This window comes from Zingiber officinale, chromosome 2A (genome assembly GCF_018446385.1).
Source record: "Zingiber officinale cultivar Zhangliang chromosome 2A, Zo_v1.1, whole genome shotgun sequence".
NCBI lineage: Eukaryota > Viridiplantae > Streptophyta > Magnoliopsida > Zingiberales > Zingiberaceae > Zingiber > Zingiber officinale.
In genome coordinates, this window is record NC_055988.1 from 4353263 (window position 1) to 4378598 (window position 25336).

A 25336-nucleotide genomic window follows, 5' to 3' on the forward strand; every position below is an offset into this window, starting at 1 on the left:
TTTTCTTTTCCTCCATTTCTCACCCGAGCCCTAGTTTCCCCTGTTGCCGATCTCCTTCGTCTCCTCCCCTCCCTCTCGCGACGCAACCTGATCCCTTCGTCTCCTCCACCCGATGACGCCGCTGCGACTCTTCCTCTTCTCTCTCGCGGACAAAAGGGGCGGCCAAAAGGAAATTGGGCACTTTTTCTCTCGATCTCCACTTTCCTCCTCGCGGCTCTGCCCTATCCGCCACCGTCGAATGGAGCAGCGCCGACCACCAGATCTCTTTGGCGTGCCCGTCGTGCCCTAGATTGGATCCATAGCCACTGGCGCTCCTTTTCGATGCCTCCTTCCTCCTGATCCTTGTAGATCGTCGCACAAGCAGTGGAGATTCGGCCTAGGGCTCGTGTTCACCTACACATCTCCTCCCTCTACTCCAGTTCACCACCTCAGTAGCCACCCATTTTGACCCAGCGTCGCTGATCTCCTCTTCCTTTACCCCTCTTCCTTTGTCGATGAGGATTAGATTTTGGCATGAGCTCACGGAGTGCTGGCATCTTTTGACCTAGCATCACCGTCAGCAGCTGGCTGCTTGCTGCCATCACTGATCTAGGGTTCCGACGGTCAGATTTGAGGTAATCAGTTTACCGAGTGTGCTTCCGAATTGACGATCTGTATTCGATGTTAACTTTGATTATTTGGTTTGAAAGGACAACAAGTGCTTCCGGCTGGTACTCTCAGCAGCTGCAATTTTCGACCGTGAGTCAATAGTGGTGGCTGGAGTTGAGATAAGGTGTAGAGAACTTAATCTCTGTTGTAGCTTATCCCTAGAATGGAAGTTAGAAAGTTTAGGGATGATAGGTTCTAGTTGCTATTTCGTGATGATTAGGGTAAAAATGATGGATAATTAATTATAGAAATTAATTAAGTGGATCAAATTAGAAATTTCTTAATTTGATTAGGATTTAGTTTAGCTAATTGATGCATGATAGAATTAGTTAAACTAAACATTGTGATACAGGGCTTTGATTTGAGGCGGACAGACTTACGTGGGATTTCTTTTGGCACGTGCTATTGTGAGGCGGGTACCTTGACTTATCTTTAGATATTATCATTTGATATGCATAGTAGATTTTAATGAGTAGTACTGATTATGCTCATATCTGCATCGGTATGCCACTACTTGTTACCTGTTGCATGCTTGATTTTGCTTACCTGTTTTGCATTCATTACCCTCTTGATTATTTATGCTCATAGTGGTAGTGACATACCATGTCTTATGATATACTAGACTAGACATTTACCATATCTGATACGTGTACCTAGACCTTCTTATTTGAGCCATTTATTTTGGTACATGTTTTATGGAGATAGATATGGTCAAGATTTTCATGCTTAGTGTCATGCACCATCTTGCATGATTCCATGTTGAGCGATTGGCAGGCCCATTATTATTGAGCTCATCGCCAGTTACATGGATCTGCACACACAACCACTCATGGGTTAGTGGTATATCAGGCAGGGTGTGTGACAGTTTGCTCTGTCAGTGCTCCGCTAGTCCACTCATGGATAGCGTGACGTAGCATGGTAGCACGACAGGGGTCCTTCCTCTAGATTGTCTCAGGGAGATGAGAGCATCGAGCTCCCTCACTTATGATTGGGGTAGGAGGATAGGTGTACTCCGACAACATCCTGTCCACTCGGTCCCTCATCAGGAGCAGTGATGGCAGAGTGCATAGTTGGCATAGCCCTACCCACTTGGTCTCAGCATTGTGTGTGAGATGGCTGACTGGCGTCAGGGTGACCATGTCATTTGCATCATATGCATGGATTGCATTTATTGCTTGTGTTTGTTGCACTTTGTTTGTTGCATATTTGGTGGATGTATATGATTGACATGCATATAGGAGATATGACATTTTCGATCCGACGACCTTATTATTCTCATAGGAGGTCCTAGTGAGTACAGTTTCTCCCATTCCTTTCAGTTTTTCATTTTCCATTATTATTCCAGGAGACTGTACGCATAATTGTTACTATTGGTTATTACTTACTATGCATGTCAGTTTGGTATCTGCTGAGTGTTGGACTCACCCCGTTGATTATTACCATTTCATGTTGAAGCTGTTAGGAGGTTCCAGTCACTAGTCCCCACCCTGAGTCGCGATGGTTTTCTACCTTTGGACTTATAGTTTCCTTGTTATGTTTTTATATATTTGTGATGTATAACTGTACTCGTGGATTTTTATCAAGTTTTGGTCTACTGCTTTTGTTTTCCGCTACGTTGGATTTTTGTTGTGGGTTTAAATTTTTCGTCGTATTAGTGGAGTAGGTTTTATTTAAATAAACTGCGTGGTTATGTTAGCTAGAGGCTGAGTTAATATAAACTGCGTGGATTGTTAGTTATTTTTTTGTTGTTATTGATCCGGTCGTGTTGGCCGAGGTTTATGTGGCCCTGAGGGCTTTGTAGATGAGTTCCATATTGTCACCTATATAGGGGAGATGCTGTCGAAATTTCCTCGGTAGGTTTGCGATGCCTATTTTTCGTGTTCTGGATTTTTGAGTTAATCTGATACCAATTTACTTGGTATCAGAGCCCAGGTTTTGCGAGTGAATCTGGGTAATTTTCGGATTTATACGGATTTTCATTGATTTTTTATGTTCGGAAGTCCAAGGTATTTTTAGACAAAGTTATAATTGGGGACTTGGTAGCGACGGAACATCTCTAGATGACAAATAGGTATGATGATTATTTTTGGTACCTATAGTAATATTTGGGTAATAATTTAACAAATATGACGAGATCTACACATGTTCCCGCTCTGAGACATGGTGTAGGACGTCCACGCAAAAGGACATTGGAATCCCTGGCGACGGAGTCGCCAGAGATGTTTGCTAGGGTCGAGCCAGTCGGTCAAGGACATACTCCAAATGGTACTGCGAGCACGTCGGACTCTCAGACTCCGACGGCTTCAGAGGTACCTACCTCGACCGTACCCACCGTACCCACTCCCACAGTATGATATGCATTTAGAATAACAAACTACTTATAAATATAGCTCTACAACTTTCTTTGATATCAACCAACAATATGAAAAATGCAACCATAGATAATTGATAATGTAGTCATGCTGAGGTATCATGACTCATGAAAATATGTGCATTTGGTGCATCATAATTAGCAATAGTAAAGTGTCTATCAAGGTCTCATTGGCAAATTGGGAGACATTGATGCCTGTCGTCTCCTACATGCGGACAGCAGCAGAGTGGTTGCAGTCAACTAGGTCAGGGTACTTCTGGGGCATCTGGTCGACCTCAGAAGTTAGGACAGACTTCTTCAGAACGTTTCGGATCTCCTCTACAGAACCGGAAATAGCCCGCCAACGACATTCATTGCACTCAATGTGGGTCAAGAGACCACATCACTTCAGCTTGCTCCCTAGGGCAATTAATTTGCTATTACTACAAACAGCTTGGGCACGTGAGACAAGATTGTTCGCTGAAGGCTCAGCATATGGCTTCTAGGGTTGTTGTTTATGGAGGACAACACAGTCAGACAGGAACTCAGTAAGGTGGGCAGAGAGCCCAATCTTCACATCGTCAGCAAAGAACAGCTCTCTCTGCAGCAGTTGCATATGGCATGCATAGACAGGAGCTCTCCAGTGCCCTTATGATACCACAAAGTTCTGTTGTGGGATCGCAGTATCAGCTGCAACCCCAGCCACTGGTTCAGTACCAGTCACAGCCTCAGACCCTAGTTCAGTATCAGCCGCAGTCAAAGCTACAGCCACTGGTTCAGTACCAGTCACATCCTTAGCCCCTAGTGCATTATCAGTCGTAGCGTCAGCCACTGGTTCAGTACCAGTCACAGCCCTAGCCGCCAGTCCAATATCAATCGCAACCCACATATCCATCTCTGACTCAATATCCAACATTGTCACAGTAGCAGGCTCAGACTCAGGCGTAGCAGCCTTTGGCAGCACTACCACCTCCACAATCGCTAGAGACTGGACATATTCACGTGGTTACCAGAGAGGATGCGCAGCGAGCTGACAGATCCATTTTTTGTGGTATGGTTTACTTTATGAATTATCCGCTGATAAGCTGATAGATACCGGTAGCTTGCATTCCTTTATTTCCCGTGCCTTTATGAGGGGCATAGGTAGACTACCTACCCTTAGACTGCATCAACTGACTGTCTCCCTACCGTCCGGTGATACATTGGACGTCACTTAGGAGGTCAGAGGTTGCCCGTTAGATTTTGGCAATATGATACTCATGGTTGATTTATTAGTACTGGAAATGATCGAGTTCGACATTATCCTTGGCATGGATTGGTTGTCTGCATATCATGCCATGGTTGATTGCCAGACGAGGGTGGTCACATTTCGACCTCCGAACCAACCCTCATGGGATTTCACTGACATTAGGGATGATGACATATCGATCATTTCTGCGATTTAGGCTCAGAAACTATTGTCGCATGGTTGTCAGGGATTTCTTTTATCATTAATTAATGCTGACAACAGCGGGAGTACTCAGCTCTCAGACGTTCTAGTGGTATGAGAGTATCCAGATGTATTTCTAGATGAGTTACTAGTGTGTATCGCGACTGTCACTCGCTCACATAAAATTTATTAATTCACTTAATCGAACCCCTTAACCTACACTAAGTAGTATAGTAGAGGATCGGGTCGTCTCTCACGTGGAAACAGTGATAGGAGGTTTGTTTTCATACGGAATCGAACAGGGGTTTTGTTTTAGAATTTCTATACCTAATGCAATAATTGAAATTCTAACTAACCAGCAAAGATGAACCTATAGCGCAGTGTCACTCTACGCTACACGCTACACCTTATACAAGCATAACAAACAAGTATAATCATAACTAAAACTAACCTACAATTCTATCTAACCATTGATGAACATACTTACATTGCATTATCACACTACGACACAAGCATAATCATCAATAGAATTAACATAAAAGCATACTAAAGAACACAAACATGCATAAACGAAACTACAAGAAAGTAATTAAGTAAATTCAACAGAAATAACCAAACAAAGCAAGTAAACCCTAATTAACCAATCCACTTCTCCACAATCAAACACGCAAAGTGTTCTGTGTGTCACTAACAGTACCATCGAGGATGAAATCTGCTGTCACTTAGACAACTCCTGGATCCGGTGGATAGCTGACGTTACTGGTCAGAACTGCAACTGGCGACGGTGGAAGCACAATAACCCTTGAAGTAAACACTCCTTGAGAAACCTGCTGGTGCGAAGGAAATCTACCAAGAACCATCAACCTAGATCTGCCCTCTTCAATGTGTCAAGCAGAGAAGGATGTGTGATGCCGGAACTTGGAAGAAAGCCATTGGAATTCTTTGGCAAGGTGGAAACAGGGGGTTGTTGGAAATCTCTGAGTCACTTCCTTCTTCAACGTTTCGGGCAGAGACTTGGAGCTTCAGCTCGTGGTGCGGGGAATGGAGTGAACGCCGGAGGAAAACCAAAACTCGAAGCCTTGTCGGAGAGTCGCCGCCTTCTTCAACGTGTCGGGCAAGAAGAGCTTGAAGAGGGTGCGAGGTGGATGAAGAACCCACTGGAGTAAACACCCTGGTGAAGCCCTACGATCGTCGCCCTACAAATCCGCCGGAACCGCCACTGTCAACTTTGTTGTCTTCGATCCGAAGAAAGGACCGGGGGCGTCGGGTGTGTGGGAGAGGAAAACGCGAACCCTAGCCCCAACCTTCACTGTGCCGCGTGAGGGACTTAAGAGAAGGTTTCTCTACTGCAATCTGGACCGTCCGATCTTGAGATGATGAAGGAATAAGTGGTCCCGATCAAGTGGCCTTCTTACTTAGATCCAATGGTCTCTATCATTCTAGATCTCTATCAAAAGGCAGGATGCTTAAATCTGAATGAAGGAATAAGATCTCTCTTGATCTGGATCAATGGTTAATATTAACTCAGCTTAATCTCCTCCGTTTGACCTCCAAATCAGGCCAACTTTGATCCGGCTCGACCCTAATTCATGGCTCTTTGAATTTTCTATAAAACCACATAAAAATATGAAATTAAATTCATAATTTGTAGGAAATTTATAATTATATCCAAAATAGATTCTACTCACAAAATATAATATAAACACAATATTAAACATGTGAGAAAGTAAAAATGATAAGTATAAGAGCCAAAATAATCAATAAAATTGCAAGTTATCAACTCCCCCACACTTATTCTTGCTCGTCTCGAGCAAATCAGCAAAATAAGAAAGATAACTAAAATGCATTCCCATAGAAATTCTTAATCAAGCTTAGAAAATTGTAAAAAGAAAGTTACCTAGGATTGTCCAATTCAAATGACCTAAAGCATTCATGGATTCAATTCATACACTAATTAACAAGCATGATAACTTCAAACCATGATGGATAAAATGAGAATGATAACAAAATAACCTCACAAGAAAAGTGATTGTGGCTCTCCTCTCATATATATGAAATAATGGAGCTCACTCAAGCTACTCATGGATTCATGCACTGTCATATGCTTACTTTGTTTCTAATCTCCACCACTATATACATAAGAGTGCACAATAAAATAATGAAGGCATTATTTGAAATATAAGGAAAACATGAATCAAGCAAATGATAGTATAAGAGAAGAAGTGAAGAAGATAAAGCAAGTTATTGGTGAAAGACATGAACATAATGGAATGTTACATAAATGAGTACAATAGAACAATGCCCCAAAAGATATTCCATCCAACTCCCAAGCTAGTTTTTTACAACTCAATAAAAATGTGAACAATCTCTGTGATAGCTTTTCAATAAACATGCACTCATGATCTATAATAAAATCCAAATTTTACTACCATAAAGATTATCACTAACAAAAAATTCTATCACCTTTCACCAATACAATAAAAATGTGAACAACTCCTACTCTAGCATTTTAATAAACATCCACTCATAATATACAAGAAAATCTAAATATTGTTAAAGTAAAAATTGTGACTCACAAAAATTCTACCACAAATGAATACAAAATAGCACATGTTAAAATTTTTCATAAATCCAATAAATATGTAGACAACCTCTGCTATAGCTTTTCAATGAAAATACAGTAATGATATGCAATAAAATCTCAATGCCACTATAATAAAGATTATCATTAACAAAAAGAATAACACAACATGTCAAATTTTTTTTTCCTTTCCCTTTTTTTTCTTTTTTTGTTTTTTTTTTCTTTTCACTTTCTGTTAGTGTTTTGTTTTTTTTCTTTTTTTTTTCATTTTCATTTTTGTTTTGAACTTTTTTTTTCATTTCTGTTTTTTTTTTCCTTTTGTTTTCAATGCGTTGTGCATCACTATACAACATCATCAATAGCTCAAATAAAAAGATAAATAGCATGGTTTACCTATGATGATCCAACATGGTTCACCTATGTCTCTCCTAAATTATACTAAGCTATTTATCTCCCCCACACTTAAACTTTTGACCATCCCGGGCAAAATACTCATCATGTATATCCAAAAAAATATCCACATCCATGAGAATAAGAGAGTAAAATAAATGGGAATAAATGAAAGAGATAAAAGAATGATATGATGGATGATATGGATTTTATTCAAGAAACATGTGATAACAAAATGAATGAATAAAGAAAGTGAGATAACCTTCATAAAAATCATGCAAACCTATGATATACTATCATATAGCCGAGTAGTCGATCCACCATGAGGCTTATGAGGGATGATTTTGAGTGGCAGCTACACATCCAGGTTAATAAATAAAGTAAAGTAGCGAAGATTAGGTGATCGGATCAGGAACTCTAGAATAGAGAAAGGAATGGTCGGTCGGCGAACTAGTTCTTCGAGTCAGTGATAAACTTCGATGTTCATTACGCCTAAACGACGATTAAGAGATATGAGTCGGCCAGCATCCGCAGCACAGAGAGTGTCCGATCGGCAAAGGTTACCCGAGGCACTACTTGTCCAATCAGTCGAACTTGCAGTCTCCTTCGACTAGACTTGAGGGGAAGACCTGTGATGCGGTGATAAAGGGGGCCCACTAAGTGCGGGTCAAAAGACAAAGATAGTAGCCAACGTGAAGGTCAAAGTCAAGGTGTCCAATGCCAAGATGTCAAAGGGCTCACATATGGTGGCCGAGTGGAGGTTGACTATGATGGTCGATCGGTGCAGGCAATGTCCGATCGGCAAGAGGCTTATCCGAGCCGACCCCCGCCTAGCTCAGAACAATAGGCAAGATCAACAGACGCTCAGTGCGGATCGGCAGAAAGCTAAGGCCACCAAAGCGCTTGTCCGAGTGGAAGGAGAGAAGCTACTATGCCTAGTCACCACAAGGAAGAACAGCCGAGGCCGACCGAGTGGAGGAATTCTCGCAAAGCGGCTATCCCGCTCGGTTGAACAGCGGGATCATTGTTGTATCTCTCAATGCTGGGAGATAGTGTTGCTGACGAAGGGCATGATTTACGGGTGGTTCGTACGTCGAAAGTTTCTACTGTCTTATTAGGGATATGCGTTCTCTGTTAAGGTATGATGTTAGATGCACTTTCATGACAAATTGGAGAACGTGCCCATGCCTAATTGGAGAACGTGCCTACGACCAATTGGAGAACATGTCCATGCCTCGAGAAGCATGCACACCACCTACCAAGACATTATATAAAGAGGGGTCCATACATCAACGGAGGTACGCATTCTTTACTGTTCACGCCTATGTCTACTGTTGCTCCATCCTCTTTCCAGTGACCCCTTCTCTGGCTCGACATTACTATTTTTTGTGTTTGTAGAGCGGAGCGAGGTCCACATCTAGTCAACACAATAGCCACATCTCCAGCCAAATATCTCCACGATTTTCGGATAGGATCAAACACAAATGCCTAAACTGATCTTTTAAAAATAGGTTGATTCTGCAACAATAGATATCCAAAAACTTATTGTTTTGGGAAAAACATATGATAGAAAATTATTAATTAAAAATTAACTTAAATCTAACTAATTAGATGTTTAAATAGTCTTAAAACCCTAACCTTAACTTTGCAAAATGAAAAAAAAATAATTAAAAAAAAAGACAATCTTTCTAGCCTTCGAAAAAGTTTGAAACGATATTTTTTAATTTGAAACTAGTCGGTTAAGGGTAAACTTTGAAATTAACTATAGATTTTTGAACTAACTTCTATTTAATATATTATAGATGCTTTAATTCAAATCGAGTTAAAAATTATGATCTCTTAAAATTTTCACTCATCCTGCTCTAATTTACTTCAAAATTGATTCTATATGATTTAAGATCATGATTTTATAAACTATGCTTTACTCTTCCTTTCTCATCTCTTAGATAAACAATTTCTCAAATATCACGAGGAACATCTTTTATTAAGACTCAAATTCTATTAAGAATAAATATTATAGATGTCATGCCTTGAAGTTTCATCCTACACAGCAAGAGATATTTCATTCGATGACACTATAAGAAAAGTGACCTAGAAATCATATAACCAAGAAAACAAAGAAATTCATCTAATTTACTTTTTATATTATTTTCTTTTTATACAGAACGAAAAAATAAAACAACATGAAACAAAACGAAACACAATGAAATAAAAATGAAGTCAAATTAGGAATCAACAAGTCGAGATATCTTATCAACTCTATGTTCAAGTTGAAACCAACTACACTATTAAAAATATGTCTGACTGTAAAATTGGAGATCAATAATTGCCGATACAAAACATAAATTAATAAGTGGATGATTAGGGGAAAAAAAAATGTGGATGAATTTAATGGAAGTTAAGGAATTAAGGTACAATTTAGTCTTCTTCTTTTTTATTATTATTCAACTCTGGTGTTTCTAGGGGGTGTCTAGTTGACTGGAGGATGATAAATTTATTATAATAGAGATAAGAGATCAATTCTCGACAGACGGATATCTTAAAAAAAAATCCTCCAATCTATAATCACTTGAGCGGTCGACTATTAATTGATCATGTAATCTACCTCTCCTCATATAATGAATTTCTTTTTACCATAATTATTCAATTCTAAGGTCATACTTATCTTACCAGTTAGCGGAAATGATCAATCTAAATCAGCTTTTAATATGAAACATATTAATTCATTAGGTATCATCATAAAGCCTACAAAGGTATGTAACACAGAGGCAGGATCTCTTCGATCACTTTTTGTGGTCTAGGAGATGTGCCACTCGTATTTGCGACCGGATCGTGATCGCGATCCTACCGCAAATCGCTACGATCCTTTTCTGGGTTCATCGTCCCCACCAGGTTATAGTTTTTGTTTGGAGCGGGCGGCCGGAGGCTGCCCGGAGGACATCCTCGCTCGACGCCCAGTAACCTGACCACTTATCCACCACCAGAGGCCTCCGGGCGACCTCCGACCGTCCGCTCCGAACAAAAACTATAACCTGACGGGGACGATGAACTCAGGAAGAGATCGCAATCATTTGCGGCCGGATCACGGTCACGATCCGACCGTAAATACGAGTGACACATCCCCTGAACTATAAAAAAGTGGTCCAAAAAATCTGTACTCATGTAACAGGAAGATACCTGTATAAATATCAACAATATGGCAGTTCAAATAAATTTAAAAACAGGTATGAACTAATAATAGACGAGGCATTCCATGCATATCCAGCGCTCGCCCCACACGTCTAGGGGTGAGTATTCGGTTAAAATCAAACCGAACCGAACCGAATTAACCGAACCGAACCGAACCGATTTGTTTTCGAATAAACCGAACCGAACCGATTTTCGATAAAACCCGAACCGAACCGAACCGAATTTCCAAGAAAACCGAACAAACCGAACCGAACAAACCGAATAAACCGATTTTTTCTAAAAATTTGGTTTAGCTTAATAAAAATTTGGTTTAGTAAAAAATTTATGGTCTAAAAAATCGATTTGGTTTAAAAATTCGGTCTATTCAGTTTATTCGGTTTAACCGAATAAAAAAAATCAAAACCGAACCCGAACCGAATTAACCGATTTTTTAGAAATAAAAACCCGAATTTCTGAATAAACCGAATCGAATTTTTAAATTCGGTCGATTTAATCGATTTATTCGGTTTAACCGAACTTTTGCTCACCCCTAACACGTCCTCGGATCCATATCTAGCACGCCCCGTCATTTCCCACATATCTTGGGGAGATGCCTACGTCATGTCTACTCCACATCCTAGGTTTGCTACAGGTGCTCGTGATATTGCACTGCTCAGGATCGTCCTCATTCAGGCTCTAGGCACTTGGGAATGCCACCCACTCGGACTCGGTCGTCAACCACTCGGACTTTGGGCGCTTGGGAACACCACTCACTTGAGCTTGAAGTCGACCATTCACGCTTGGGAACACTACTCACTCGTGCTCTAGGTGCTTTGGAATGCCACCCACCTAGGCTAATGCCACTTGGGCTTTGGACGCTCGAGAACGCCACTCTCTGGGTGCTCGAGCACGCCACCCATTTGGGCTTGGGCATTACAATACTCGGCCGGTATAGTATTGTTAGAGGGTAAAACTCCACTATAATATCTCGTAGTTGAAATTTCAAACCACAAATTTTTTGATTATTCATTTAAGGATCTAACTATTGTGTCATTGTCCCGTCAGCCATAAACGCCACTCATTTGGGCTTGGGCTCACCCACCTAGGCTCGGGGCACTTGGGAATACTACAATACTCGGCCGGTATAGTAGCATCACCCACTCCGGCTTAATACCACTCGTATTAGGTGATCGGGATTCACGTTGATCGAGTCAAGGGATTCTTCGCATGGACTCTATATTAACCGAGTCAAGGGTCAGCCTAATGCATCATTGTACTCCATCAGACTCCATCCTCATCCAAGTAGCCACTTGTTTTTATCAAATTTTCTTTGATAGACTCAAAGGTCAGTGGATTGCAAGATCGCAATCAAGGATTGACCATATGTTTGGCAGATTGAGATGATCTGAATTGGATAATGCCCACACTAATGCTGACCTACAAAATTACCATCCTAACATTTTGAAGCACTTGGACTATTTTCTGTAGCTGTAAGAGCTCATGATCAAGGAACAATTGCCCAAGCTCCAACAATGGATAAACATGCCAAGTATTTCTATGACATTAACTAATTCCTTCAATAAAAAATCAACTTTCAAAAGCTTAATAGTATTCATCTCGATCATATTTGAAGCAAAAGTAGCATGCCATAAATTGAGTTTACAACAAAATCTATCAAAGATGCATGCAACAATTCAGATCATCTCAAGAGATTGTGTAAGAAGAAAACCTTGCCTGCTTACAATTGGCTTGTCTTACAGCGGAGTTTGCTGGTTAACACATCCTTGTCATCTACAAGATTTCACTCCTTTGATAGCTTCAACAATTTCTGGAGCTTTATCTTGATACTTGGTCACAAATTGCATCATGAACTTCTCGATCGGAACCAGGAAATGACTCCCTTTGAAGCCAGCCTTGATCAATCCCTTGTGCATGAGAATGTGCAGGACGGCATACCTGGGTATCAACCTCTTCTCCAGGCTCAACAACAGGACACTTGGATTCTTCACTGTGTGCTCGGGCGTCCATCCCAGCTTCTCTTCCACAAACTTCACAGCCTTCCTTGTCTTCTCAGTCGACATCCGCACAATGTGAGGCTGTTTTGAGAAGGCCTCCAAGACATTAGCCTGTGACCATCCCAATCCCATCAAGGTCTCCAGTCTCTCCTCCCACTTCTTCTCGGGCGACTTAGCAAGCATCCCGAGTGCACGGGCGAAAGTAGTTTTCTTCGGACAGATTCCCATCTTCTTGATCTTGTCAAAGGCCTCATTGAATCGAGCTGTATCTGTCAGCAAAGCGTAGCCGTAACCGGTGAAAAGCACTAAGATTACATCATCGGGCACGCCGTATGCGCGCAGAGCATCGACCTTGGGAAGCACTTTGGTTCTGATGTCTAAGGTCATCAACCAAGGTGAGTTCTTTATGGCATTCACAAGGTTCGCATTCGTTATCAAAATTGATTTCAGGAGCTCAGCGTTGGGGAGCAATCGCTTCTCTAAGCTGCGTCTGAGCAGAATGGGCCTAGCTGACAGGATCTCCGGGAGGGCGGTTCCGACGAGGCTGATCCCGCGGAAGAGCTCCAGCTTTGGCTTCAAGATCTTCTCGACGTCCATCACGAGAGCACCGGGAAGGCGGTCGACGAGGCGGACGAGATGGGCTTCGTCGAAGCCGTAGTCCTTGAGGAGGGTGAGAACCGAGAGCGCTTTGTCGAGGGTGTCGAGCTGGACTTTCTTGGAGATGGAGAGGGCGGCACGGTCGGAGATCCCGCACGATCTCATGAGGGAAGAAGCGGTCAGGGATGAGGGATCGTCGGCGCCGACGGAGGAAGCAGAATAGGGTTTGACGAATCCCAGCAAGTGTGGACGGGAGGGGGCGGCAGTCCGACGATGGCCGAGACTGGTAGTCACCTGAGGTCGACGGTGGACGGCGGCGCAGAGACGTCGAAACATTGTTGATTTCGCTCTGTAAACGAACCGCCGACCTAACGACGACAGTAGATCGATCTTTCGACCAAACTTTGGTCCGTTGAAAAAGTTGCCCCTTCGTCCCTCATTTATACGGAATTTTATCATAACGCTTTTGGTTTTCTTTTAAAAACCCCATGAAGTTGACAACGTTTACTTCTCCCTCGTTTCGTAGCTCTGGAACAAACACAATGTAAAACAGTGTCAAATATTAATAAACAAGAGTGTATGGAGCAATGTGATCATTTCTATTTGAGTGATGGAGTTAAAAGCTTCGAAAAAGTATGTATTTAATTTTAAAATTATTAAATAGTATATTTAATATTATTTTCATTCTGTTACTATTTTCAATTGATTGTTATAGTATGAAAATCGATTCCGAATATTATTGATCAGTATAGTAAAATCTCTGATGGATTGCTCGATTAAAAATTTATTTATATTAAAAAAATCATTATTATCAATATAATAGATTAAATTAATATTTAAAGACATGTATATAATAAAAAAATTAGATGAATAAATATGATATAATTTCATATTATTCTAAGTTCTATAGTCTATCAATCGATTTTGACCGAAATCGATTGATAGACCTAGAGAGCTTAAAATGACATGAAATCAAGTCCTATGTGCCTATCTAATTTTCCTGATTCAATTCGTGTTTAAAAAATCACTACTCTCAATAAGTGTGTTACATTGATATTTGAGGGCACATGTATAATCAAAAAAACTAGACAAAAATATAAGATGTAGTTTCATATCATTCTGAGCTCTCTAGGTCTATCAGTCAATTTTAGCTTGAATTTGACCGAAACCAGCTTATGAACGTAGAAAGCTCGGAATGACATGAAACTAAGTATTATGTGTTTATTTAGTTCTTCTGATTATATCCATACCCTAAAATATTAATTTGACTCACTATATTGAGAGTAGTGATTTTCTAAAAATAAAATAATTCTTTCAATCGAGAGACTACTGTGCAGAGGAACAGTCTCTCGAATAGATTGTTATAATTTAACAATCGATTGGGAACAGTAACAGGGACAAAAATAATATTGGATACATTATTTGATAATTTTGAAATTAGGATACATAATTTAGATATTTTAAAATTTTACCTATGCGATTCGTAAATTTGCCAAAAAAAACAAGAAGCTTTGTATCGTTGTTTCTGACTTCAAGTTCACTGAACATGTAGATTTTCCTTTTGAGAATTTGAATGGAAATAAAAAAAAAATTGATAATCCTAGTTAACCTCATTGACTATCCCTGGAGTGTTGGAGTGACTGGCCAGGCCCCACGGAAGTTTCCCACCGATCACGCGGCAGCCAACCCAGAAACCCAATATCCTTTGGTTACGCCTGCATTTTGAGGAAACTAATACCAAATTACACTACAACCGTTCCAATGATTTATCCCTATCCATCTTGGTTGTGAGCTACTATTTTTAATTTATAAGGAACCGATAACATGATCTTGTATGTGGCACCACACACCATGTTATCTACAATATAAATTAAATGGACAACTACATTGACATATATATAAATATAAAATGTAAACATTTGACTAAAGTGATTCTCATTTTAAAATATTTCAAAACAGATGTTCATATAAAAGATAGGCTTATAGTATACATCCCAACATTTTCAATAGTGATATAACTGTGCAGAATATTTTGATCAAGTTATGGTGACAATGGAATTTCTTATGGCTGGCTGCATAACCGAAAGCCAGTCCTTGGTTCAAAATAGGTCTCGCTTCATTATGTTATCAATGGACATTCTTCAAGCACGACCTTAGCGTATTCACAAGATTGTTGTCCTTCCTTAGCGAGATAAATGGGTTGCATCACTTTTTGGATCAATTGTGAAGCACTTAAATCCTTATGCTATGGAACGAGAAAAACTACTTTAAACTCAAGGATAAATTTTTTTCAACCCTGGGTGACTGATGTAGGATGATCATCAGGTTATTATTATTATTTTTTTAATAATTTTCATATTTTTGGGATTTAAGTTATTTTTGGTATTTAGGGTATTTTTTTTGGTAATTTTTATATTTTGTATTTTTATATTTTGAGTTCCATTAGAGAGAAAATCAGAATTACATCTATTGAAAGAAAACTCCAAGAGACACGTTTTAAATGGTATGGGCATGTACTTAGATGATCAATAAATGCTCCAGTTAGATGATGTGAAATTATGACAAACATACATATCAAACAAGGAAGAGGACGACCAAAAAAGACTTGGTTAGTAATAATAAAACAAGATAAAATTTATTTAAGTATAGATGATGATATAGTAGGAGATAGAGCTTAATGGTGTAAAAGGATACATATAGCCGACCCCACCTAATGGGATAAGACTTGATTGTTGTATTGTATATTTTGAGTCCGTTTAGAAATTTAGGATTGTATGTCTTTAATAATTTTTCTTTCTTTTAAAATTTGTTTCTTTTCTTTATAAGATAGGAATTATAGTTCATATATAAGGACTTCTTTCCTTCTTTTGAGTCCTAGGGAGAGTCTATAAAAACATATGTATAACTAGTTGAAAAATCAATCCTATATTAATATATAAAATGTTCCTTTCTTTAGAAAAATCTCGAGGACGACGGTTATCTCTTCTTGTCTTTTCGTTAAACCCCCATTCTCATTAGTTTACAAGATAATTGCTATCATGCTCAACGTCAACAACCTAGCATAGGTTGTTGTGGTGAATTGAGCATGTACCCAAATGCTATCACGGGTAGAACTGTCGAGCGAAGTGCACGACGGGGAGATGAAGATGGGCAACACAGGTGGATGGAGTTTTTGAATTGTTGTATTTTCTGCATCTATCTTTATTCCTTCTACTCATAGCCTCCCTATATAGGGGCTTCGAACCTTAGTTGCACTTGAATGGTCGAATAAAGGTTCTTCAATGCCTGAGTATAACGATAGTTGTCAACCATTGTACCATTTCTGTCCAACGGTTACATATTCACCATTAACATCCAACCGTTTCAGATTGACACATTAATGCGTTCATTATCCACATGAACATGAAGCAAAAAAGATGGGGAAAGAAGTTTTTTGCCCCCACGGGCGGGATCAACTGGTTATGACATGGATTCTTGCAGCATGAGTCGAGAGGTCGAGGGTCTGCGGCAGCATATGCAATAACATCAATATCTGTCCGTGCTAAACACCTGAGACCACCATGTCATAGCTGGGCCCGTATTCACCGTGATTTACTTCCTCTCATACTTGTGGGGCCGGGTTGAGGGGGCCGCTGGGTTGGCGGTTCCAACCTTTTGCAGCAAAAAAGATGGGGAAAGAAGTGGTGGCCAGAGGGCTCCTCCATCGCAGCTCCAGCTCCTACTCGCGTTGACAATGCGAATGAAGATGGCAGAAGGAACATGAGGGATGAATTTGAAACACGGGGAAAGAAGTGGGCTACTCATGGGCCATACGCGAACGGTGCGGGCCGACGGGGAGGTTGTGGCGGGAGAAGCCGAAGGTGGAGCCGGACAGGAAGAAGGCAATGGGCCAATGGCTGGCGGCGGCGACCGACGAGGATGCAAGGAGGTAGACAGCGAAGCTTCTGCTGTTGCTGCCGTTGATAGCTCAATAGGCAGAGGAGAGGCCACATCCATGGCACGTGAGTAGTGGCCGAGCCCGGTATAATCTACCCGAGCTAAAAAAAGAAAATTAATAAAAAATAAAATAATATGTAACAATTAAAATCATAAATAAGCTACTTGTTCACTGTTATTGTAATCTTAAAAAACTTCTCATTAACAAGAACTTCAATTATTTTTACTATGAAATTCGTAAGATACGAAAACTTTCCATTTTTTCAAAAAAAATTAGCAACTCAATAAAATTTTATCTATACATCGAGTTACATTCTTCGAATCAACAACAAATTTTGTAGATTTATTCTATATCATATTAGAACTTTCCATGTGAGACAAAAAAAAAGTACACTTAACTTCATTATTAACACATTTCTAACTTCTAAATCCTTTAACTATATATGTAGAATGTTGTGCTTCACTTAATTCAGAAAGATAACAAGAAAAAAATACTTTATCCTTTTAAAAGATAGCATTTTAATCATGTAAATTTTTTAAATCATGTATCTTGAAATCGATAATATTGCTTTCCTTATACAAACCATGGGTACTCAAGAAATTTATATTGATATAAGTTCATCTAATTTCATCATGATAATTATCAGGATGTTACTATATTAAAATACACAATCCAAGATCTCGTTGAAGACAAATTTCATCAAATCAACTCTTTGATATTTAGAAAGAGGTTCAGACTCTTCATTAGGAATTGTGGTATTAGTCTCAGTTCGTTCGGATGATGAACATTTATCCATTCTTGACTTTAAAATTGATAGAATATTGTTTTCGTTTTTCTTTCTTGATATGATATTAAAATAACATAAATAATTAACTAACTAGACAGACTCAATGACACAGCTTATATTTATCATTTGATGTAAATCACTAATTAAGGTGGGAAAGTTTACATCGAAGACTGAGGAATGTTCAGGATGCGATGATGCTCTTTTGCCGTGGTCAATTGACGACAGCAGCTACGGTGGGATCGAAAATTAAATTTGAGGATTTAGGACTGATCATGAAATTTAATTTGGGAATTTAGAATCAGCGAGCTTCAATAATTGCTACAGCCAGCTGCGAAACATAAGAGGAGGTTAGCTTGGGCTCTCCCGACTCCTATCTAATCCAAATATCTCAAGTACAATAATAATAATAATAATAATCAAATCTTTTCTCATTAGATGGGGTCGGCTGCATGAATCTTTTTACGTCATTGAACTCTATCTCCTATTATATCATCATTTATATTTAAATAAATTTTATCTTATTTTATTATTACTAACCAAGTCTTTTTTGATCTTTCTCTTACTCGTTTGATATGTATGTTTATCATAATTTCACATCGCCTAACTGGAGTCCAATATATCCTATTCTCTATATCCAAGACTTCAAATTTAATCCAAATTCCAAAAGCTAAAATATTTTCTAATTAGTTTATATGTTGAATTCATAATACATGAGTTTGATTTATTATATTTCTGGTACTTTAAATGATACATTAATTTTATTATGAATAAATTTTTTTATAAAAAAATATGATGATTTATTTTAAATTTAGTTCCTATTAGAATAAAATCCTAGTTTCACGTTTGGCTACAGCAATGCATATGGTAAAAGATGATTCGCTCACCCCTAATACCTCTCGTCAATTTGTCTCTAGACCAATATGAAGGAGGTAAATTACGGATGACTACTGATCCGACGGTAAGAACGGGGGACCCCCTTTCCGAGGAGTCAACGCCACGTGGAAGTCAGAAGGCCAGGTGGGCGATCGGATAAGGAGGGACCGACCGGACGATCGAGAAAAGGTGGGAGCGGTAGGCCGACCGGAAAAGGGGGGCTGACCGCCCGGCCGGCCGACCGACCGGTGTCTGACTGATGGCAAAAGGTGCCCCGGCGGGAGTCGGGGTTCCGACGCTCGTTGAACATGATCATAGGGCCGAGCGGATGGCACGCTCGGTCGAAGACATAAGGTAGCATACTGCGAACAGTCCCCACATAGCACATTACCGAGGATCTCCCAAGCATACCAGTGCATATAGAGGGCCGGACGTGAGGTGAGTGCCGGCCGGTCGGACGCCCCGGCATGGAGCGGGGAGAGAAGGACAAGGAACATCTTCTGACAGCTGTCATACTCTATGACTAGGCCATACTCCAAATCTGGCGACAAGGTGTTCTGCTGTCCCATCGAAGACGTGCCTGGACTGTAGCAGTATGGTGTCAGGTAAGCTTTCTAACAAACACATACCGAGGTATGGGCTAAGGACACGTATTTACCTCGGTAGGCGTGCGTGAGATCTTTCACCGCTCTATATAAGGAGTCTTATACTTCGCCGAAGGTACGCGTTCTACAAAATTTGGAGCCACTTCTTCGTCGTTCGCTTACCTGACTTGAGCGTCGGAGGGTCGCCGCCGGGAACCCCTTCCCGTCCCGACTTTTGTGCAGGTTCGCCGGAGGTTCGTACGGCCAGTCGGAGATCTACGTCAGCGACTCGGAGAGCGCCACGTGCCCAGCGTCCGTTGATTCAGCTTTCGGACAGGATCAATTTGGCGCCGTCTGTGGGAACGCTCCTGCATCCGAACGGAAGCAATGGACGAAGCTGGACGACAGCACACGGTGATGCTTTCCACGGAGGAACTCGACGCTCTGATCGAGTTGAGGGCCGCTAAGCTTATGGAATAAAAACAGAAGGCACCAGCCGAGCGGCCTGAGCAGCAAGCAACATCAGCATCTGGTGGCCGAGCGGAAGCACCCCCAGCCACAGTTCCATTCCATCGGGCTCTATTCCGCACTCTTGAAGCCGCAGCAGTTAATCGTGATCGAGGATCATCCTCAGATGAAGTACCAAGACGAGACAGTAGAAAAGGCAAAGCCCCCCGAGCGGACGCCTCTCCCGAACGGATCAACCGTCAATTCTCAGAGGCTATTCTACAAGACCCTCTGCCAAAGCACTATGTGCCCCCGGCGATCGGTGAATACAATGGAACCACCGACCCGGATGATCATTTGGGTAAGTTCGATAACACGGCTACTCTCCACCAATATACAGATGGAGTGAAGTGTCGGGTTTTTCTTACCACCCTCTCGGGATCGGCCCAACGGTGGTTTCGGAGACTGCCGGACGGATCTATCTCAAGTTTCAAAGACTTCCGAACGACCTTCCTTCACCATTTTGCAAGCAGTCGGCACTATCAGAAGACTAGTGTTAGTCTGTTTGCCATCAAACAAGAATCCCGCGAATCGCTTCGAGCTTACATCCAGCGGTTCAATAGGGTGGCCATGGACATTCCTACAGCCACCTCGGAGACCATGATGAATGCCTTCACACAGGGCCTCGTGGACGGGAATTTCTTCCGTTCGCTCATTCGGAAGCCACCCCAAGATTACGACCATATGCTACACCGAGCCAACGAGTACATCAACGTGGAGGAAGCCCAAGCGGCACGAAGAAAGGAAACTCCAACCGAGCGGGCTCCCCCTGTCGAGCGGAAGCTGCACACCGCTCATCAGCCGCCAAGAGAACCGAGGGCCAAAGCAATCCGCTCCCCCCATGTGAGGTCCCACGTGCAAGAGGTAGATGCCGCACGGCCCAAGCCAAAGAAGAAATGGACCCCGATGTTTTGCTCCTTCCACCGGACGGACACACATAACACCAGAGATTGCCGGAGTCTTCCTCTAATCGCCCACCCATCCCCCGGAGTGGCGGCCGTCGATCGCCATCAGTTGACAGGCGACAGAGGCCTAGTGAAGCCGATCGGGCGATAGTCAACAGGCGACAACAGCCGACTCCCGAGCGACACCACACTCCTAGGCGTGAGAATCCCCGGATGTCTAGGGAGCGGCCCCGACCGTCCGCTCGGGAAGAAGAAAATAGAAGTAATACTTCCCGAGGCGAGATCAACATTATAGCTGGCGGGCCGACCGAAGGTGACTCTAACCGAGCAAGGAAGGCGAGCGTCCGGCAGCTCCAGATCCATGCAGTCGGCTGCAGCCAAGAGCGGGCGAACGAACCCGAAATCAGTTTCGGGCCCGGGGACTTGGAAGGAGTTGAAGTACCCCACGACGACGCTCTGCTCATCAAAGCGGTAATAGCCAACTACACTATTCACTGCGTTTTTATTGACACAGGAAGCTCGGTTCATATCATATTCAAAAAGGCCTTCGATCAACTACAAATTGATTGAGCCGAGCTGCTGCCCATGACAACCCCCCTCTACGGGTTTACGGGCAATGAAGTCCTGCCGGTCGGACAAATCCGGCTGGCTATCTCACTGGGAGAGGAGCCGCTCAGGAGGACGCGGACAGGAAACTTCGTGGTGGTCGACTCTCCCTCGTCATACAACGTCATTTTGGGACGACCGGCGCTCAGCGAGTTCCGAGCGGCTGTCTCCACCTTCCACCAGAAAATCAAGTTTCCAGTTGAAGACAAAGTGGGAGAAGTACGAGGAGATCAACTAGCGGCTCGGCGATGCTACGTCGAGATGGTCCGATCAGAAGCTAATTCCGCTCGGAAGTCGCCACGGATCGAGGTGAACGCTATAACTGAAAAACCTCCCTCTTTAGTTTATGAAGAAAAAGAGGAAGTGCAGATTCATCCAACCCGATCGGAGGCCACAACGTTTGTTGCGTCCGACCTGGAGGCAAGCCAGAAACAGGAAGTGATCAAATGCCTCCAGAGAAACTGTGATGTCTTCGTCTGGTCGACGCATGAGCTGCCCAGAATTTCACCGAGCATAGCGCAGCACGAGCTACATGTCCGACCGGGCGCTCGGCCGGTGAAGCAGAGAAAAAGGGATTTCAGCGCCGAACAGAATGCCATCATCCGGGCGGAAGTTGAGAAGCTTTTGGAGGCCGGCCATATACGCGAGGTTCAGTTCCCGAGCTGGCTGGCGAACGTAGTATTAGTCTCCAAGCCGGGCAACAAGTGGAGAGTGTGCATAGATTTTTGAGATCTCAACAAAGCTTGCCCGAAAGACTTTTATCCTCTGCCTCGGATCGATCAACTGGTGGACTCCACAGCTGGCTGCGAGCTGATATGTATGCTCGACGCTTACCAAGGCTATCATCAAGTGCCGCTCGCCTGTGAAGATCAAGAAAAAGTCAGCTTCGTTACAGCCGACGGCACCTATTGCTATAATGTGATGCCATTCGGATTGAAGAACGCGGGATCCACGTATCAGCGTCTGATGAACAAAGTGTTCAAGGAGCAGATCGGGCGAAATCTGGAAGTATACGTGGGCGACATTCTCATCAAGTCCGTCTGAGCGGCCGATCTCTTCGAAGACATGGAGGAAACTTTCCGAACGCTACGAAAATATGGAGTCAAGCTAAACCCTCAGAAGTGTCTGTTCGGAGCAAAAGGAAGGCGTTTCTTGGGTTACATAGTGACCGAGCGGGGTATCGAAGCAAATCCCAGCAAGGTGAAAGCTCTACAAGATATGCCGCCTCCAAGAAATCTGAGGGAAGTGCAGCGCTTGACCGGTCGGATAACAGCATTGTCCAGATTCATCTCAAAGACCGCCGACCGGAGCCTGCCTTTTTTCAAAATCTTGCGCAAAGCCACTAAGTTTCACTGGGATGAAGAATGCGATCGGGCGTTCGAAGATCTGAAGGCATACTTGAACTCTCTACCTGTGCTAGCCAAGCCAGCTGCGAGTGAGCCGCTTTGTATCTACCTATCTTCGACCGAGCAAGCAGTCGGCTTGGCATTAGTAAGGGCGAGTGGAGAGGAGCCTGTATATTTTCTGAGCCATATTTTAAAAGATGCTGAATCTCGCTACACTGGGCTCGAGAAACTGGCTTTCGCATTGGTCCTCGCCGCTCGGCGCCTCCGTCCTTATTTCTTGGCTCATACTATCATCGTCCGGACGAATAGCCCATTGGGAAGAATGTTGTTGAATCCCGAAGCGTCCGGGTGGCTCATCAAATGGACAACAGAGTTGAGCGAATTTGACATTCAATACCAGCCCCGTTCGGCGATAAAGGCGCAGTCCTTGGTGGATTTTGTCACCGAAGTACAAAAGCCAGAACCCGAAGCCATGTGGAAGATATTTGTGGACGGATCGTCCACTCGGCTCGGAAGCGGGATTGGAGTACTGCTGCTCTCTCCCCAAGGAGAAAAGATGCATCTATCCGTTCGACTGGATTATAGAGCTACAAATAATGAGGCAGAATTTGAGGCCCTTATAGCCGGTTTACAGGCAGCCCGACATGTGGGAGCAGGACGGGTAACTATACATTCAGATTCTCAGTTGGCCGCTCAGCAACTTTCTGGTACTTTTGAGATTAACAATGCTCGGCTCAAACTCTACGCCGAAGCCTTCGAAAAGCTCAAAGCCAATTTCAGAGAAGTCATTATCCAGAAGATACCCCGAGCGGAAAACCAAGCGACCGATGAGTTAGCCGAGCTCGCAAGCTCAATAATGCCAGTCGCCATCCAGCAGCCAATTGAACAAGTTTCGCTGGTGGCTCACGTCGACCGGATGGAGGGCCTCTCGTTTCCGAGCGATTGGCGGACACCCATCATGGAGTTTCTCCGCTCGGGTGCTACACCGTCCGATCGGGATGAGAACCCAGCTACTAAGGAGGAGAGCCGGTCGGTTCACGCTCATTGGAGACCAATTATACAAGAAGGATTTCTCTCGCCCACTGTTGAAATGCGTGAGCTCGGAAGACGCGACGTACATCCTCCAAGAAGTGAATCAAGGATCCTGCGGAGGGCATCCGTGCTGACGATCGCTGGCTAAGAAAATCCTGCTGGCCGGATACTTCTGGCCAACTTTACAAGCAGACGCCGCTCGGATCGTCGCGACGTGCCTTTCTTGTCAAAGGTATCATAATTTCTCTCACCGACCGGCGGAAGAAATGAAAGCAGCTGCTGTGTCTTGTCCGTTCGACCAATGGGGAATGGATATTGTGGGTCCGTTTCCTATGGCGACCAGACAGCGGAAATTTTTATTGGTGGCGGTTGATTATTTTTCCAAGTGGGTGGAGGCCGAGCCGCTAGCCAAGATCACCGAGCAGATGGTCAAGAAATTTATCTGGCAACATATCATCTGCCGGTTCGGCATCCCCCGTCGACTTGTTTCGGACAACGGTCGGCAATTCATAGGAAAGTTGCTCGAAGATTGGTGCAGAAGCTATGGCATCGAGCAACACTTCACGTCCGTGGCGTATCCTCAAAGCAATGGTCAAGCCGAAGTAGCCAATCGGGAAATTCTTCGTATTCTGCGCGCTCGGCTCGACCATTTGGGAGGAAGCTGGGTGGATGAAGTGCTTGGCATCTTATGGGCCATCCGCACGACCCCAAAGGAAGGAACGGGCATCACGCCTTTCCATCTGGTGTACGGCGGAGAAGCGGTGATTCCTGTCGAAGTCGACGTCGAGTCCGTCCGGATCCAGAATTATGATGATGGCAACGCCGAGCGAAGGAACATTGAGCTGGATTTGGTCGACGAGGAGCGAGCCAAGGCGTCCGTCCGGCTGATGGCGTACCGGCAGCGGATGAAGCAAAACTACAATCGGCGCGTAATCCCCAGATCATTTCAGGTTGGCGACCTTGTCTGGAAAAAAATAAAGTCGGTCGGCTACGTCGGCAAACTGGAGGCTCCCTGGGCAGGCCCCTTCAAAATCATCGAAAAGCTCCGCTTGGGCGCTTATTATTTGGAGGATGAAGACGGGCAACAGCTGGACCGACCATGGAGCGGGAATCATCTTCAACATTATCGAGCGGGGTGAAAGGTGCACTGATGTAACTCGTTTTTGTGTATATTTTGGTCGCCTATGTCCTTGTAATGCAGGAAGCAAAAATGATTTAAAGGATGGTTAATAGCTTCGCCGAACGACAGTGTTAAAATTAGCCTTAAAGGCAGTCGAGCTCCGACGTTAAAAATCGAGAGACGAGCCGGCGTCTATAAACCTTCCGAGCGGAAGACCGTCGAGCTCCGACGTTAAAAATCGAGAGACGAGCCGGCGTCTATAAACCCGCCGAGCGGAAGACCGTCGAGCTCCGACGTTAAAAATCGAGAGACGAGCCGGCGTCTATAAACCCTCCGAGCGGAAGATCGTCGAGCTCCGACGTTAAAAATCAAGATACGAGCCGGCGTCTATAAACCCTCCGAGCGAAAGACCGTCGAGCTCCAACGTTAAAAATTGAGAGACGAGCCGACGTCTATAAACC

At 43.0% G+C, this 25336-nt stretch overlaps 1 protein-coding gene across 1 annotated transcript; it reads right to left on the bottom strand.

Annotated features, from left to right (window-relative positions):
• Positions 1-12353: 12353 nt before the first annotated feature.
• LOC122040397 (transcription termination factor MTERF2, chloroplastic-like) lies at positions 12354-13637 on the bottom strand. Its single transcript, XM_042599712.1, has one exon. It carries the CDS (start codon positions 13635-13637, stop codon positions 12354-12356), a length of 1284 nt encoding a protein of 427 aa, XP_042455646.1.
• Positions 13638-25336: the final 11699 nt, after the last annotated feature.